Source organism: Ammodytes marinus (assembly GCF_949987685.1).
Source record: "Ammodytes marinus genome assembly, chromosome: 17".
Taxonomy (NCBI): Eukaryota; Metazoa; Chordata; class Actinopteri; order Uranoscopiformes; family Ammodytidae; genus Ammodytes; species Ammodytes marinus.
Window position 1 is genome coordinate 3,061,209 of NC_137221.1, and position 17,473 is coordinate 3,078,681.

The following is a 17,473-nucleotide window of genomic DNA, read 5'->3' on the forward strand; positions in this document are numbered from 1 at the left end:
TTACATGTTTTATGTGTGATTTCCAACTGATTACATCATCGATCATAACTCCAAGAAATTTTATTTCGTGCACTCTTTCAATTTAAAAGAGCATGGGAGAAATCGAAAAAAAACGTACGTTTGTTGTACATGAACTGAACATTGTTTGAATAGAACAGAGTGAGTTTTCTCCTCCAGTCCATAAGGCGGCGCTCTTCGCATTGCTCGTCATTCTACTGAATTATGACGTGGAACTATGTCACCGGCTTCACTTCCGGATGGTGGTTTATGTCTGTAGCACGAGCGTAGGTAGCAGCCAGCAGCTCTGTAGCTGTTAAAATATTTGGAAATAATCAGAAGAAACGACTTAAAGCGAGCGACTACCGGAGGCCGGGGAGTAGAGCAGCGGTGTGTCGCAGGGAAGTTTGACCGACGACAGAGCGATGAAGCCCGGACACACGGAGGGCACGGAACGTCACAAAGACCTAGGAGACGGTTAGTGAAGAAAGAAAAAGCCTCGTCTGACTCTGGACCTCCATTATTAATAAATTATCTACTTTACAACCTTTTTCTGAGAATCGCTCTGATTTAGAAATGATTATAGATATAAAGGAGCTCGGTATGGTCATTTTTCCATATGCATAGCAACGCCTGGTTAGCAACGAATGCACAGCAATGACTGGATATAACCTAGTAAAATATAATACAATTTAATTGACGAATGGGTCGCGCTCAATAAAGCGGTTATTTAAAGTGTAGTCAGCGATTGTAGACGAATAGGCTGCGAACACTTTTCATACCCGTGTACAATCGCTAACTTGTTAACAAAGGGTGGGCCCCTTTTGTTTACATAAGCCTTATGTAAACAATGGGGGCCCACCATGGCTAGACCAAACATGCCAGTTTAGAGCCGAGGCTGTGTATTAACGCCGGATTTATTTTCAAAACACACACACACACACACACACACACACACACGCACACACACACACACACGCACGCACACACACACACACACACACACACACACAACCACATCCATATCCATATCCATGAGTGAGGGAGAGAGAGAGAGCGAGCTGCAGAAAGGTAGCGGATCGTGACGACATATTCACTGATTTTGACAAAAAGCGTTCTCATCGCTGACTCCACCCTTGAATTCATCAAAGACAAAGAGTATGGTTATTGGTTTAAAACATTTGTTTATTTGGACATAGGCTAAATACCTTAACTATGTGTGGTGGAAGAGGTAGGCAGAATTTTAATAGGTAACAGAAGCAAAGTTATTGAGGATCACTGTTGATAGAAAAATGTTGTGGAATAGCCGGCATTAATAATGTTGGGCAGAAGTATGGCTGCGATGTAGGAAGGGTTTGCACACTGTTTTTAAAATACTGTGATGATTTGGCCATATACTGTAATTGAAAATGATGATCAGAAAATTGAATTAAATTGAACTCGTATTTAAGTGATCTATCTATCTATCTATCTATCTATCTATCTATCTATCTATCTATCTATCTATCTATCTATCTATCTATTTTGACGTATAATGTGTAATAAGTAATGAGTCTTTTTTATTTATTTTTTATCTGGGTTTTTCTGTAATAGCTTTATTAAGTGATTGTCAATGTCAATACATTTTATGAATACCGTTCTATTTAGATTTAGATAGGGCAATATATAAAATCATGAGCATATTTTTCCCCCCATATATAAAGCTTTGGGTTCATTGAAAAAGTTGAACTTCTGTCTTGAAAGTGCTGGAAAATTCCTTAATTGTACCTTTTAAAAGCTGTGTGAACGCTGTGTAGGAAATTAATGCAGAGCTGGTTGATTTAATGATTAGTCCAGACATTACAGTTATCACAGGTGCATTATTGTTAAATACCTACTTCACCGGTAAAAGTATGAAGGTGTATCGAACTCTGAGATCCTATGTAGTATATAAATGTGCAAATATTTTTTAAATCGGTTCATCCTAGCCTGAGAAAAGGCAGAAAGAGTATTTTATGGTCTCAGTGTCTAACCCTAGGACAGCTGGGCCAAGGGAAGACTGAGGAAGGGAAGGAAAACCTCATTCATTATATTATGGTAGCGATTTTATAATGATAGAACGCTGGTTCCGTATGGGTGAAGTATTCCTTTAAGTTGTTTCATCCAACACTACAGAAATTATTTTAAATAGACCAAGTTGCACAAAACTAAGCAGCTTGCATTGCTCTTGACTGGGGCTGCCCATACAGAACAACATTATGTTTAATGAGTAATAGTTTAACCTGGTTAAAGGTGGAGTCAATGATTCTGGAGGAAGCTTGTTGTCAGAATCACTTTTTTGTCAAAACTAATGAATATCTCCTTACGATACGCTTCCTGTCCATATGCGCTGGGGAGAAAAATCCAGTGTTAACACACAGCCAAGGCTCTGTAAAAGGGCATGTTGCTCTAGGGTGGGGCCCCTTTGTTTACATACCAGTTTACAGAGCTCTGACTGTGTATTAACTCCAGATGTTTTTTGAGCACACAAACTACTGACAGGTAGTTGTGGATCACAAGGAGATGTTCACTGATCTTCTTTCAAAGGTTTTTTTTATTAAATCGCAAAGTAGCAAAGCAACTGCAGTACAATGGATTATACATTTTTTCCCCTTTCTTTCCCCCCCGAACATACCCCACCCATATCCCCACCCTCACACCCAATCACAAACAATCCTGCATTAAGAAATGAGTACAAAAAATAATACATAATGTTAAAAAGTTAAAAATAGCAGAAACGAAATGTTCACTGATCTTAATTTTTTTTTTGATTTTGACAACAAGCGTTCTCCAGAATCGCTGACTCCACCTGTGAAAAGTTAACATTGAATTTATTGACACAAGAAATAGTATACAACCCTACAGATTACATATTTAAATGATCTCGAAGATTTAAATTGAATTTGGGAATTAACTATAAGCTAACTACCTTTTTACTTGTGACTTAGTGTATTAATTTTAAGATTCTTTCTTTTAACTCGCTCTAACCACTACACCAACAAACAAAAAAACAGATCTTTATTTTATGACTAAATACTGAAGAGATAAATGATTATGTAACCTACTGAATGAGACAGGTTTTGAGTTTGTGTTGCTTTTTGTTGTTCTGAGAATGTTATGGATGCATGTAATCCACCTAAGGCAAGGCAAGGCAAGGCAAGGCAATTTTATTTATAAAGCACATTTCAGGCACAGGGCCACTCAAGGTGCTTCACAGGGTTAAAATCAAATAAAGAATACAAATACAAAAAAGGAACAAATTTAAAACATGGATAAAAATACAACATTTAAATAAAAGAATTAAAACATTTTACCAAAAAAATATACCTAAGGTGATATTGTTATAAAATAAAATAAAACCCTTACCCCAGTAGGAGTAGCTACAAGTCGCTAGCTACTGTTTCAGACAGACAGAAAGCTAAAGGGTATCCTAATAATCTAACTAACTTTAGATCATGAGTTAATTAACTAACTAGTGTTAAACTCAATACAGTAAAGTCAAAGTATACAGCACATCGATTGGGTATTGTGCTGCCACGGAACGTGAGCAGGGCCTTTATAAAGGAAGGGTAATATCAACACAAGGCTACACATCTTAAATAAAAACACTCTAAGTTTTAATTAAAAGTATTAACATTTGTTGTGTCGGTTCAGCCACTTGGACTCAATTAACTACATCTTTCAGAGAAAAACAATACTGTACACCAGTTTAATTTGACTGCTAAGAAGAGTTTGGGTAGCTTGGACAGGTCTTTAGGACAAATAATCAAAAGTTGAGTAACATTCAGCCCCACATTCAAGAAAATAAGGCTATTTGTGGCTTAAAGGTGGAGTCAGCTATTCTGGAGAACGCCTGTTGTCAAAATGTCCCTTTGTCCATATCAGTAAAACTGTGCAACTTTAAACCGGTATGTTGCTAGCTGCTACAGTGGGCCCCTTTGTTTACATACCCTTTGTTTACATACCAGTAACGGAGCCTAGGCGCCTCAGTATCAACACTGGATTTTTTTTCAGCATGCAGTGCGCACACAGTATCGGACAGGTAGCAGACCAGGATGCAATATTCACTGATTTTGACAAAAAGAGAGATTTTTCCAGAAATAGTCTTTCCGGAATACTGACTTTTTCCAGTATTTTCCAGAATTCTTACTCCACCTTTAAGTGTTTACAGGACATTAAAGGAATACTTCACCCATACGGAACCTGCATTCTATCATTATAAAATGGCTATTATAATATAATGAATGAGGTTTTTCTTCCCTCAGTCTTCCCTTGGCCCAGCTGTCCTATTAACCCTAACCCTACATTTTACCATGTGTGATGTCACGCATGAGAACATTTTTAGAAAGTGAGACCATAAAACACTCTTTCTGCCTTTTCTCAGGCTAGGATGAACCAATTTCAAAATAAATTGCACATTTATACTACATAGGATCTCAGAGTTCAATACACCTTCATATTTCCACCGGTGAAGTAGGACATGAACGTTTTCGAAAACTGTAAATGCATATTTCATTATTCTCCACAGACATCCAGCAGCTGGTGGTGGTTGAAGAAGAGGTTCCCCCTGAGCAGCAGGAGTGGAGCCCCAGTCTGGACCAGGAGGACCCACCAGAGCCCCCACACATTAAAGAGGAAGAGGACGCTGGAGACAGTGAAGATGATTGGGCTGAAACAAGCTCAGGTTGGTGTCAGATTAATCTATGAAACTCTGAAAAGTATTGAATTCCCTAAGTAAGTAAGTGGTATTAAATGAATTAAAAAAATTCAAATACCTGCTTTTACCTCTGGATTCCACTGGCTGTGTGCAAGTGTGTGTGTGTGTGTGTGTGTGTGTGTGTGTGTGTGTGTGTGCCAGTGCGTGTGTGTGTACAGTGGTTTTGCTCTGTGAGCCCATGCACATCAACACTCACCGGCTCCGTTATCCGAGTGGAGCACGGCAAGCTGGAATTGCGAGACAGAGGAGACCGAAGGAATTAAAAGTTACAGGCGGTGGCACCTTCTCCCCTCTCCAGTTATCTTGGGGTCTACTTTTTTTTAACAAATTAGGGTAAAAAGGATCAGGAGATTGATCGCCGGTTAGGTGCAGCAGCTGCAGTAATTCTGATGCTGTACGGGACCATTGTGGGGAAGAGGGAGCCTTATTCCCATCTTTACCCATGGTCAAGAGCTGTAGGCAGTGACCAAAAGAATGAGATCGCAGATACAAGCAGCTGAAATGGGAATTTTCCGCAGCGGGGCTTACTCTTCTTGATAGGGTGAGGAGCTCCGCGATTCAGGAGGACATCGGAATACAGACACGGCTCCTCCACGATGAGAATCAAATCAAATCAGTTTAATTTGCATAGCCCAATATCACAAATAGACATTTGCCTCGGTGGGCTTTACATTCCATACAGTATGACACCCTCTGGCCTTACACCCTTAGCTCGGCTGAGAAAAAACTCCCAGTAAAAAAACAGGAATCAGTTGAGGGGGTTCAGGCATCTCATAAGGATGCCCTCTGGTCGCCTCCCGTTAGGGGTGTACCAGGCACATCCCACTGGGTTCCAGGACAGACCGGAGAGATTATATCCTTCAGTTGACCCGGTAACACTTGGGGATGGTAGTTGCTGGGTAAAGGGACGTCTAGGCTGCTCTGCTGGCTCTGTTAGAGGGAGAGTCAAATATCTCCGTGGTTAGTATAAACAGAAACAAACAATCTAATCTCCAAACATACTCTGGAGATTGCTTACCCCACCTTTTAAAGGTGGGGTGGAGGATTTGGGGAGAAAATGGCAGTTGGGATAGAGATTCGAATCCAAATACCTCAACCACTCCACTTGTTCTCTTTGGTCCCTCCCCTAGGGTCCCTCCCTGACACGCTCTACACCAACAAAGTCGTGCCAAAGTGAATGGACAGTCCCAAAAGTCAATAAGAACAGACAATCGGAGCCTCGCTCTAATTGGTCAAAGTGTACAGCTCATGTTAACTTTGACCAATCAGAAATCATATACCCCAGCTTTAAGTGTGAACAGGAAATAACAGTGTTCTAAAATGTGTGTTTCCTTATTCTCCACAGACATCCAGCAGCTGGTGGTGATTGAAGAAGAGGTTCCCGCTGAGCAGCAGGAGTGGAGCCCCAGTCTGGACCAGGAGGACCCACCAGAGCCCCCACACATTAAAGAGGAAGAGGAGGAACTCTGGATCAGTCATGAGGAAGTGCCGTATCAAGGGCTGGAGGAGGCCGAAATTACCAAGAAAAATATTGAAGTCTCTAAAACTGTTGATAAACCATTCATCTGCTTTGAGTGTGGTAGAAGATTCGCCTTTAAAAGTATTCTAAAGAGACACATGATCATTCACACAGGACAGAGACCTTTCAGCTGCTCAATTTGTGGTAAAAGCTTTACAGAGAAGGGAAATTTGACACTACACATGGCCGTCCACACAGGGGAGAAAAGATTCAGCTGCAGTTTTTGTGACCAAAGATTTCTATGGCATAATCAACTTAGAAGACACGAGTGTGTTGGTCGTCAGTCCTCACAGCTTCATCAAAAGCTAACCGAGGGGAACAGAGGGGCAGAGCCTGGAGCCAGAAGCTCAACTGAACAGATGGAAACAGGAGCTGATGGAGAGGACTGTGGAGGACCAGAGACAGATCCACATTTAAAACCTGGTTCTGAAGACAGTGAAGAACCACAGTCAGGTTCAACGTTAATAAAAAATAGAGATGCCTCTAAATTTGATAAGAGATGTAATACTGAGGAAAATCAATTCAGCTGCTCAGTTTGTGGTAAAGCATTTACACGGAAGAGAAATTTAACACAACACATGACTGTCCACAAAGGGGATAAACCATTCAGCTGTTCATTATGTGGGAAAAGCTTTAAACGGAAGGCGGATATGAGGAAGCACGAGGCTGTCCACACAGGGGAGGACGATATCAGTTGCTCAATTTGTGGTAAAAGTTTTAGACAGAAGGGAAAGTTGACACAACACATGGCCATCCACGCAGCGGAGACACAATTCAACTACTCCGTTTGTGATGGAACAGTTACACAGAATGGAACCTCTACAGGACACTTGGCAATACACACGCGGGTGTTACCATTTAGTTGTCCATTTTGCGGTAAAACATTTAAGTGGAAGGCAAAATTGATAGAACACATGGTAGTCCACACAGGGGAGAAAAGATTCAGCTGTTCTGTCTGTGGTAAAAGGTTTACACTGAAGGGGTATTTGAGACAACACATGGCCATCCACACGGGGGAGAAACGGTTTAGCTGCACTGTTTGTGAGCAAAGTTTCACGTGGGATAATCAACTCCAAAAACACAAGCTTGTCTGTCCTCAGTCCTACCCGTCCTACCAGCTTCTTCTAAACCAAACTGAAGAGATCACAGGAGCCGGCAGCTCGACTGAGCAGATGGAAACAGGAGCTGATGGAGAGGACTGTGGAGGACCAGAACCAGCCAGGAACTCACATCCAGATACAGAATTAGGACCCGACACGGCAGACAGTGATGATTATTCTAAGGAGACCAGACGACCTCAGTCAGGTTTAAAATCTCCCAAAAACTATGAAGTCTCTAAAAGTGATATGAGAGCGGCAAAGCTTGTAGCCGGCAGCTCGAATGAACAGATGGAAACAGGAGCTGTCGGAGAGGACTGTGGAGGACCAGAACCAGCCAGGAACTCGCATCCAGATACACTTTTACAAACTGAGACTAAAGACAAGACTGAAGACTAAGGGTGCACCGAACGCAATTTTCTCGGCCGATCCCGATTGACAATTTTGCAAAGAGTTTAACCTGCCTATATGATCTCTGCCGGTTCCGCTCCCCTCTCTTCCCCATGCACACACTAAAACTATAATTCACAGCGAGCATACACAAGCATTTCTGATGTTAGCAGGGGCCACTGGTCAATGGTGCATTCTGCCCATGCTAACGGAAGAAGGAAATATGTTTTAAGATGTCTGCCGAATGCTTAATGTGCTTATGAGGGTTTTGCATTTTGAAGCTGATGTGTGCTTTAACTAGCCTGTGGTTTAGATTGTGTTGAATGTTTTACTTTTACATTTTTTAATGTTTGAAAAGAAAACATTTATTAGTTCATGCCTTGTGTATTCTGATTATGTATGCTGTTGAAAGGTATAGATGAAGTGTGACCTGAGTTTAATCTGACATGGTTTCTTGGTGCAGCTCATAGCCTAATATAGATGAGGCTTGTGTGTCTGTGTAGACAGGAAAGAGTTGAGCTGTGACAGAAGAGAGGAGAGAGAAGGAAAGAAAAAAAGTTTCACTGATGCTTCAATGTTTCTGCATGATGTACAATGTGCCAATTAGCCAATTAAATGCTTGTGTTTCATTTTAGTACTATACTCATTGTATCTTGAAGAAGTTACTCCCTTTGACTGTCACTTAAAAAAAATGGGATGTGATGTTGAATCTGTGCTGTTGGGCTTTTGATTGTTTGGTTTTTGACTTTCTCTTGCTGAATAAAACCAAGTAGAGCTTAAGATTTACTGAAAAGGCAAAACCTTCCTTTTTTCTTTGGAGATTTTACTACTACACGTGTAAAACAACATGAAATTATAATTTTGCTATTAAAGGATCAGAGGTACCAGTCTCACTCTTCAAGAGAGGCGTTGGGTGGCAGTGGCGAAGTGGGTAGGGAGATCGCCCCTGAGTGCAGGGTCGGAGGTTCGATTCCCCTCCTACCCGCCACATGTCGAAGTGCCTGGGCAATACACTGAACCCCAAATTGCTCCAGATGGTTCAGAAAGCGCCTTGCATGGCAGCTACTGCCATCGGTGTTTGAGTGTGTGTATAAAAAATGTGTTAAGATATGTAAAGCGCTTTGTGACCCTGGTCTGTGAAGGGCGCTCTATAAATAAAACTTACTTACTTACTAGTAGTTTTAAATGCTTTATTCATTCGCTTTTCTAATGTGTATTATGTATTTTAATCTTGCCCCATGTAAAGCACTTTGAATGGCCTTGTGTCTGAATTGTGCTATATAAATAAACTTGCCTTGCCTTGCCTTGCCTTGCCTTGCCTTGCCTTGCCAAGATTTAGTCTCATTATGAGCTAAAAATCCAGTGTGTTGCTGAGTCCCCACAGCTGCATTGAAACCAAAACGAGGAACACATTAATGTTATTAGTATAATTTCTATCAAGCTCTTGTGATTTCATATAATATTCAATGATTCCATTGGAAGTACTTTGGCAGCACCTAGTGGTGGTTTTGATGCTGAACCAAGTGCACTGCATCACCTGAATCCTACTAATTAAATGTTTTAATGTCAATAAACATTAATAACAGATTGTTTCATAATATCGTTGCTGTTTTGTTCACACAAATTAAGACATTAACTGTCAGGATCAAATCAAATCAGTTTTATTTGTATAGCCCAAAATCACAAATAGACATTTGCCTCAGTGGGCTTTACATTCCATAAAATATGATACAATATGACATACAATATGACATCCTGCCCTTACACCCTTAGCTCGGCTGAGAAAAAAACTCCCAGTAAAAAACCCTTTACCGGGATTAATTTTTTAAAGTAAGGGATCCCTCTCCCATGACGGACATACTGCAATAGATGTCATAAATAGAAAAAAAATCACGAAGGAATTTGGACTGTGGGACTGATCAAGGCTAACGGTGTGTTAGTGACCACCAAATTAAAAGCCTTTAGAAGATGAAATTCAGCTTTATTAATTTTGTGTGTGAAAGGAAGGTTCGTCGTCAGCAATAATGGATAAGCTTTTCTTGGTTAAAGAATGTAAGAAAACCACACTTTAAATGCAATGTGCCTCTGACCTGCTCTAAGGACAGAGTGGTTTGAATGGAAAAGGCTGATGGTCTGCCTTTGCTCACAAGGATGATAACATTTAATATTCACTGTCTAATATATAATGCATCAAGTACCTGTTACAGTGAGGTTAAGAAAGAATGGCTGGTGAACAAATAATCTATTTTCTTTGGTCTGTTATGGCACCAAAATATTTTCATGTGAATGTGTTGCCTGAATAAACCATCAGAGCTTTGATTTTGAAGGCCAGAAATGTCCACGCGCTGGAAGTGAGTGTCTTTATTCTGACTAACTTGGAATAAGATGGCGACTGGTTGCGACGACGCCCGCAGCTGAGTTCAACAATTTAATCTATAAACAGCAGCAATAAACCATCTGTATATCTGGATAAACCTTTATGAATGTTCAAAATGTCTAATGTCCACATGGTGAGAGCGTTGGTGAATCAGCGACTAGCTGCGGCTGCTGAAGAGATATTTGGGCTGTTTGAAAGAACCATAGCAGATTACGAGGAGGAACTCTGTCGTTCAAAAGAGAAGAACGAGCGACAAAAGAAACTACTCGACGCCTGGACTTCCAAAGGTACTGTAGAAACATGGCAGTGCAACATGGCAGTCTCAGCACCCTGCTACTTTGTATAAATGGCTAATTCTAGTGGTGGTGCGTCGCTGCGTCCAACCCATATGCGTTTGGTGCGTCCACTTTACATACAAAGTCAATGTACAGACAACTACCTGTATAGGCGAAATCACCTCGGGCGGTGCGTCGGACGCGATCACGGGAAATTTGCGTCGAATGCACATCAGCGTTAGGTGAACATATTCATCTTGCGTGACGCTGTGACGAAAAAGACAATAGTCTCGTTTGAGATGTCGCCGTCTTGCAAAGACCTGCGCAATTATGACGCTCGTCTTGCTGAGCGCACAGCATTTATGCAGCATTTTTGTTGTGCGCTCAGCAAGACGCGCGTCATAGTTGCGCAGGTCTGAGCAAGACGGCTCCAAGTCGAACGAGGCTATTGTTAATATTTACACTGTCGTCTGGATTTTAACGCCCAGCACAGCGTTTTTCAGCTTTTTGTAAAATATGCAAATAAATTATGCACACTCATAACGTGCACCCTGACAGATCCAGCAAAAAAATAAAAATAAAAAATAAAATAAAAATACAATTATTTCTTTCAATACACTTCTATTTGTATTGTTACTGTTAATTCTTGGGATTGTTATATGTAATCCGCGATTACTTTAAAAAAAAGTGTAGATGTTTTTATGAGAAAGGTGGCAGTTATTAAGTTATGTCATATTAAGCAGTGCTTTTGCTGCCTATTCCTTGTGGACAACAAGCAAATAAATATTTCCGCAAATGCGCACTTGATTTTGTATTCTTTAACATACATGTACGAAAACAAACAGGATTATTTCTGTTTATTTTGATGTAAATATGGTATGCTAGAAGCCTTTACGTTACATATCATACATGGACCAATTCAAATCTAGATATTACTGGACATTTACGCAGCTTAGGCCTACGTCATTATGCCGGCTACGCTCATTCACGTCGTTACCCCCGTGAATTTCAAAGTCGACATTTCAAAGTCGACAAAGGTCGACAGGTCAGGCTACATGGACAAACGGATCGGCTAGCTGTACTATCAGTCAGACTGTATTACTATCTGCTTGCTTCTTTCTACAGCCAGGGAGTCAGATTGGTGAGTCAGAAACTATTCTGGGGTTTATTGAATAATACGTTTGGATGAATCGGCCCATTGCAAGCCATGATGCATTTGATATTCAATTGAGCAGTTGTGTTTTCATTGTTGCTGACATACTTGGTCGCTGTGCAATAATTGCGGATTTGAGATGATACATTCTGTCCAGTAGTTTGAATCGGCTAAGTTTTGACTAGTTCCCCTACGTTTTTTCGGCCCTTGGTATGAGGGACGTACTTTGAGTTGATTGATGCGATGTTTAATCATTTAGACTAAACTACAGTAGGCTACGGGCAAACCCGCAGTCACCGTTGTGTCATTTCATATACGTCCGGTCTAGAGAGAGAGAGAGAGAGAGAGAGAGAGAGAGAGAGAGAGAGAGAGAGAGAGAGAGAGAGAGAGAGCATTGAAATTGGTGATTGTGTTGTCTTTCTTTATCTGTTTTAATGTCTGAATGTTTCCTGTTTCCTGCAGACATCCAGCAGCTGGTGGTGGTTAAAGAAGAGGTTCCCCCTGAGCAGCAGGAGTGGATCCCCAGTCTGGACCAGGAGGACCCACCAGAGCCCCCACACATTAAAGAGGAACAGGAGGAACTCTGGACCAGTCAGGAGGGAAAGCAGCTTCAAGGGCTGGAGGAGGCTGATATCACCAAGTTCCTATTCACTCCTGTCCCTGTGAAGAGTGAAGATGATGAAGACAAACCTCAGTCCTCACAGCTTCATCAAAGACAAACTGAAGAGATGGAAACAGGAGCTGATGGAGAGGACTGTGGAGGACCAGAACCAGCCAGGAACTCACATCAAGATACACAAGAAAACATTGAATATGAGATAGAAGACTCACATCCAGATCCAGAATTAGGACCTGTGACTGAAGACAAGATTGAAGAGATCGAAGAAAGTGAAGTTTATTCTAAGGAGACCAGAGAACCTCAGTCGGGTTTAAACTTTCAAAAAAGTTATACGAGTAATACTGATGAGAGACCGTTCAGCTGTGCAGTTTGTAGGAAAACATTTAAACAGAAGAAACAATGGAAGGAACACCTGGTTGTCCACACAGAGGAGAAACCGTTCAGTTGCTCCTTTTGTGGGAAAAGATTCAAAAGGAAGGTACATATGAAAGAGCACATGGCCATACACACAGGGGTGAATAAATGTAGTTGCCCAGTTTGTGGGAAAAGCTTAACAGATTCAAATTTGACACGGCACATGTGGGTCCACACAGGAGAAAGCCCATTTAGTTGTTCAACTTGTGATAAAGGATTCACTGGGATGAGATCTTTGAAACAGCACATGGCCATCCACACAGGGGAGAAAAGATTCAGCTGCAGCGGTTGTGAACAAAGATTCACTTGGGATAAACAACTAAGAAGACACAAGCGTGTCTGTCGTCAGTCCTCACAGCTTCATCAAACTGAGCAGAACAGAGAGGCAGAGCCTGGAGCCAGCAGCTCAACTGAACAGATGGAAACAGGAGCTGATGGAGAGGACTGTGGAGGACCAGAACCAGCCAGGAGCTCACATCCAGTCCAGATTTCTAAATGAATCATTTCTCTTCATCATCAGCTTAGTATCACATTGTGGAGCTGTGAACTCTTTTTGAACAAACAGTAACCACCATGGACTTGGTTATTTAGTTTGGTGTTGATTTCAGTTTTGTTTGATCAATTTTGTTTTATTACACACTGATTTTGATTTTGAAGTCAGGAATCTTACGAATCAAATGTACATTAAAAGTGTACAGTGATGCATTTTCCTTAAAGTAACAAGCAGGGAACTCACATCCAGATCCACATGTACAACCTGAGACTGAAGACAAGACTGAAGACAGTAATGATGATTTAACCTAGAAAGCAAAAGTCAGTCTCAGTTCAAACGCTCTGAAAAACAATAAGGTCCCTCTTAGTGTAATTCTGAGGAACTTTGATGAAACATTTAGCTTAATTTCAAGTCTTCACATTCACAACAAAATCCAACCAGGAGAAAAACTAGTATACAGCATACACATATGCACATACGTAATGACATCTCGGAATATAGAAATATAAAATGTACAGTTAAAACGTGAGAATATGTGCTTTATTCTAATTAAAATATTATGTTCTGTACAATTGTTTAGTTATCAAAATAAAAAATGTGCACTGAGATACAGATTGAGACTGTAATGGGAATTATTGCATATGGTCTGTGTCACGGCATCCTACTTGATGATGCGTCCGGGGCATTAACTGTGGTGGTTTGATATACGCACTCAAACGTAGTTTTCTTCCATCAAAAAATTATTTTATTTTCTAACAAAAAGGCTTCCAAAAATGAGTACAAAAGGTTTCAAAATAACAAATAAATTACAAACTAAACGAAAAAGCTTAAGTTGCTGGCGAAAACAAACATTTAACTTCGAGTGGTCAAAATGATATTCAACCAGAGTTCCTACTCCATGTTGTGACTTGGCTGGACTGCCAGGCTACCATTCTCCTGTGAATTTGCAGGTGGCACAAACCACGCCCCCTTGCCATCTAATCATTCAATTACACAAATACACAATTAATACACTAATTTAACTTAAGAATGGCTGTAACAGTCTATCTCCTCACTGAAATGTTAGCATGCTTATTAGTGCAATAAGAAACATTGTATTTATCTTTTATTACTAGAAGCACTCAGACAGCACCATCCCTATTGTCTTGTACGTCTCTGAGCCTTCCCCCTGAGGACAGAGGGGGTGGTCTACACTACAGTACAGACAGTGCAGCCCCCTGAAGCAGATTGGGGTTTGTGATATTGGGCTGTGTAAATAAAGTTGATGATTCAAACAAACTGGTGGTGGGCCTTGTCTCAATACCTTTGGGCTTTTATTCTGAAGTCCAGAAAAGTACATGCAACGGAAGTGACTGTCCTTACTCTGACTAACTTGAAACAAGATGGCGACTGGTCAAAACGCGGCCCGCTGTTGACTTCTGCTATTTTCTCTAAAATCAGGCAGCGTATGCTATCATAGCCTCTGTATGTCTGGATAAACCTTTCTGGGTAAAATGTCTAAAGTCCAAATGGTGAGAGCGTTGGTGAATCAGCGACTAACTGCGGCTGCTGAAGAGATATTTGGGCTGTTTGAAAGAACCATAGCAGAGTACGAGGAGGAACTCTGTCGTTCAAAAGAGAAGAACGAGCGACAACAGAACCTACTGGACGCTGTTTTGAAGCCTGAAGTCCGGTTACACGGAGCAGGTTTGTTCCTCCAACATTACAATATCAAAATGTATCAGATAAATTAATTTAAAAGTCGTTCAATGTTTCAGACAACATTATCCAAACACGTAGCTTCTTCAAAATAATGCTCAATCAGAATCGGCTATATATATATGTTACTTTCATAGAAATAGACAAACAGACAAACAATAGGGACAACAAAGATAAAACAAAATAGAATATATTATATATAAAATTTGTTTAGAAATAGTTGAAAATGTTTAATTTATGAAAATTTGTGTTTTTTATGCTGTGTGTGTGTGTGTGTGTGTGTGTGTGTGTGTGTGTGTGTGTGTGTGTGTGTGTGTGTGTGTGTGTGTGTGTGTGTGTGTGTGTGTGTGTGTGTGTGTGTGTGTGTGTGTGTGTGTGTGTGTGTGTGTGTGTGTGTGTGTGTGTGTGTGTGCGCGCATTTCGTATAAAAGTCTGAGACCATCTGTCTGTGTGGAAGCCTACTTCCGGAGATATTATCTCAGAACTACGATCTAATCACCTCTGCAAATCAGAAAACACGGGGCAAAAAAATTTTTGTCAAGAGAATCCTTACACTTCCCTATGAGAGGCAATATTTTTAAAAGTTACTATATAGTTATCAGAACCAGAAAAAGTATGAGCTGGCGCGGCACAACATTTTTGACAACGTTTTATATTCACTGTATAATATGTAGTCAAGCTATAATACTGTGCAGTAAACGGACTGTCGCTTCTTTTAAATCGGGAGTGAAGGACTTTAACGTCAGCCAAATTAGTTGACAGTTTTCTTTGAAGAGCCTGATTGATTTCTAACCAAATCCATGTTCCTCAGAAAGTGATCTCAGTTTAAATTATGATATCATTTCTATAATGAGATGAGGCTATTTAACGAGGCTCGTCTTTGACTGGGAACATCACAGTAAAAATCGCGCAGCCTACAGCGTCACATTTCAGCCTGAGCGTCACATATGTTAGAAAACTCCCGTTAATAAAACAAATAATAATGAGATACTGATCAGATAAACAATCGATCAAATAAATGATCGATCAAAAATAACATCAGAAAATGATAAAAACATCCCGATGGAGATTTCTATGGAGCTTTTTGCTTTAAACTGTACAGGGACGCGTTGTGACTCGCTTTCTTCAGACGGAGCTACAGCGTAAAGTGAAAGAAACTCAGAGTCGGTTCCCTCCAACCACCTAGCGAGCAGGTTAGACTGAGTTGCCTCAAAATCCGCTTCTTGAAATAGGCCTCTGTTCAGCTGAGAGGACAGTGTGAAATTGTTCCTGTGTTTACTTGTTTTCATGGTCAGTGACTGTAGATGTTAATAAGGATTAGAAATGCATTTTCTTTAGATATTGTGGTGTGAATGCTGATGCTGAAAAGCTGTAAATTGAATAAGTGGGAAGTATGAATTTATATTTGGGATTGAAGAGTTGAAAGATGTTGAAATTTAAAAATGTTAATAGTTTCTTTCGGAAAATATGAAGTATGACACAAAGTTGAATCATAAGTGTAGAAAAGCTTACATTTTGACTGGTTACCTGAAAGTTAAATGAGTATGAGACGAATGTGATCGAAAAGTTGAAAAATGCATGGAATATGAAAAGTGGGGGTGTATTTCATTATTATGAATATGAAACTAATGAAGTTGAATGTCATAGAAAATGCTTAAAAGTGTGAAATAGTCTTTTAATGACCAGAGTGAGTCACTCAGCTGAGTGGGTGTCTTAATGAGGGCCTGTGATCAGGCAGGAATCCACCTGTTAGGGGGCTCAGCCTCTAACTCCCAAACTGTCAGTCTAGTTGACAACATCAATTCTCTGTTAGCAGCATAATAAACTAATGAAGATACAGTGTAAACATTGTGTTTGTTTTGTGAACAATGTTAAAAGTGTGGGTCTGTGTGCCTTTCTTTAGAAATGCCAGGCCTCTTATTATATCAAATAATTGAATGATAGCAGAAATGTAATGATTGATCTGAACTTTTCCACATTAAAGTATGTGGAACTAGTCAGGTTTCACTTTCAGCATTCACACCAATAACATTTCTCTGTTATATTTCCTACAGACATCCAGCAGCTGGTGGTGGTTAAAGAAGAGGTTCCCCCTGAGCAGCAGGAGTGGAGCCCCAGTCTGGACCAGGAGGACCCACCAGAGCCCCCACACATTAAAGAGGAACAGGAGGAACCCTGGACCAGTCAGGAGGGAGAGCAGCTTCAAGGGCTGGAGGAGGCTGATATCACCAAGTTCCTATTCACTCCTGTCCCTGTGAAGAGTGAAGATGATGAAGAGAAACCTCAGTCCTCACAGCTTCATCAAAGACAAACCGAACAGATGGAAACAGGAGCTGATGGAGAGGACTGTGAAGGACCAGAACCAGCCAGGAACTCACATCCAGATAGACATTTACAACCTGAGACTGAAGACAGTGAGGACTGGAATGACACCACTGAACATGAGTCAAGTTTAAATTTAAGCAAGAAACCATTCGGCGACTCTAAGCGTCGTTCTACACTAGCAGAAAGTCACAAGTGTGTCGGTCCTCAGTCCTCACAGCTTCATCAACAAGACAAGAATGAAGACTCTTCTGACACTGGAGATAGTGATGAATGTTCTAAGGATATCAGAGAACCTCTGTCAGGTTTAAAGTCTCTGAAAAATAATGAAGTCTCTAAAAATGGTGCCAGATGTAAAACCAATGAGAACCCGCTCAGCTGCTC

The 17,473-nt window shown here is 40.7% G+C and overlaps 1 protein-coding gene across 1 annotated transcript; it reads left to right on the forward strand.

Moving 5' to 3' along the window:
* The first annotated feature begins 312 nt into the window (after positions 1 to 312).
* Positions 313 to 9,026, forward strand: LOC307264010 (uncharacterized protein). Its single transcript, XM_080045335.1, has 3 exons — positions 313 to 474; positions 4,544 to 4,699; positions 6,078 to 9,026. The coding sequence occupies exons 1-3, from the start codon at positions 423 to 425 to the stop codon at positions 7,745 to 7,747; spliced, it is 1,878 nt and encodes a 625-aa protein (XP_079901461.1). The 5' UTR covers positions 313 to 422; the 3' UTR covers positions 7,748 to 9,026.
* The last annotated feature ends 8,447 nt before the right edge of the window (positions 9,027 to 17,473 follow it).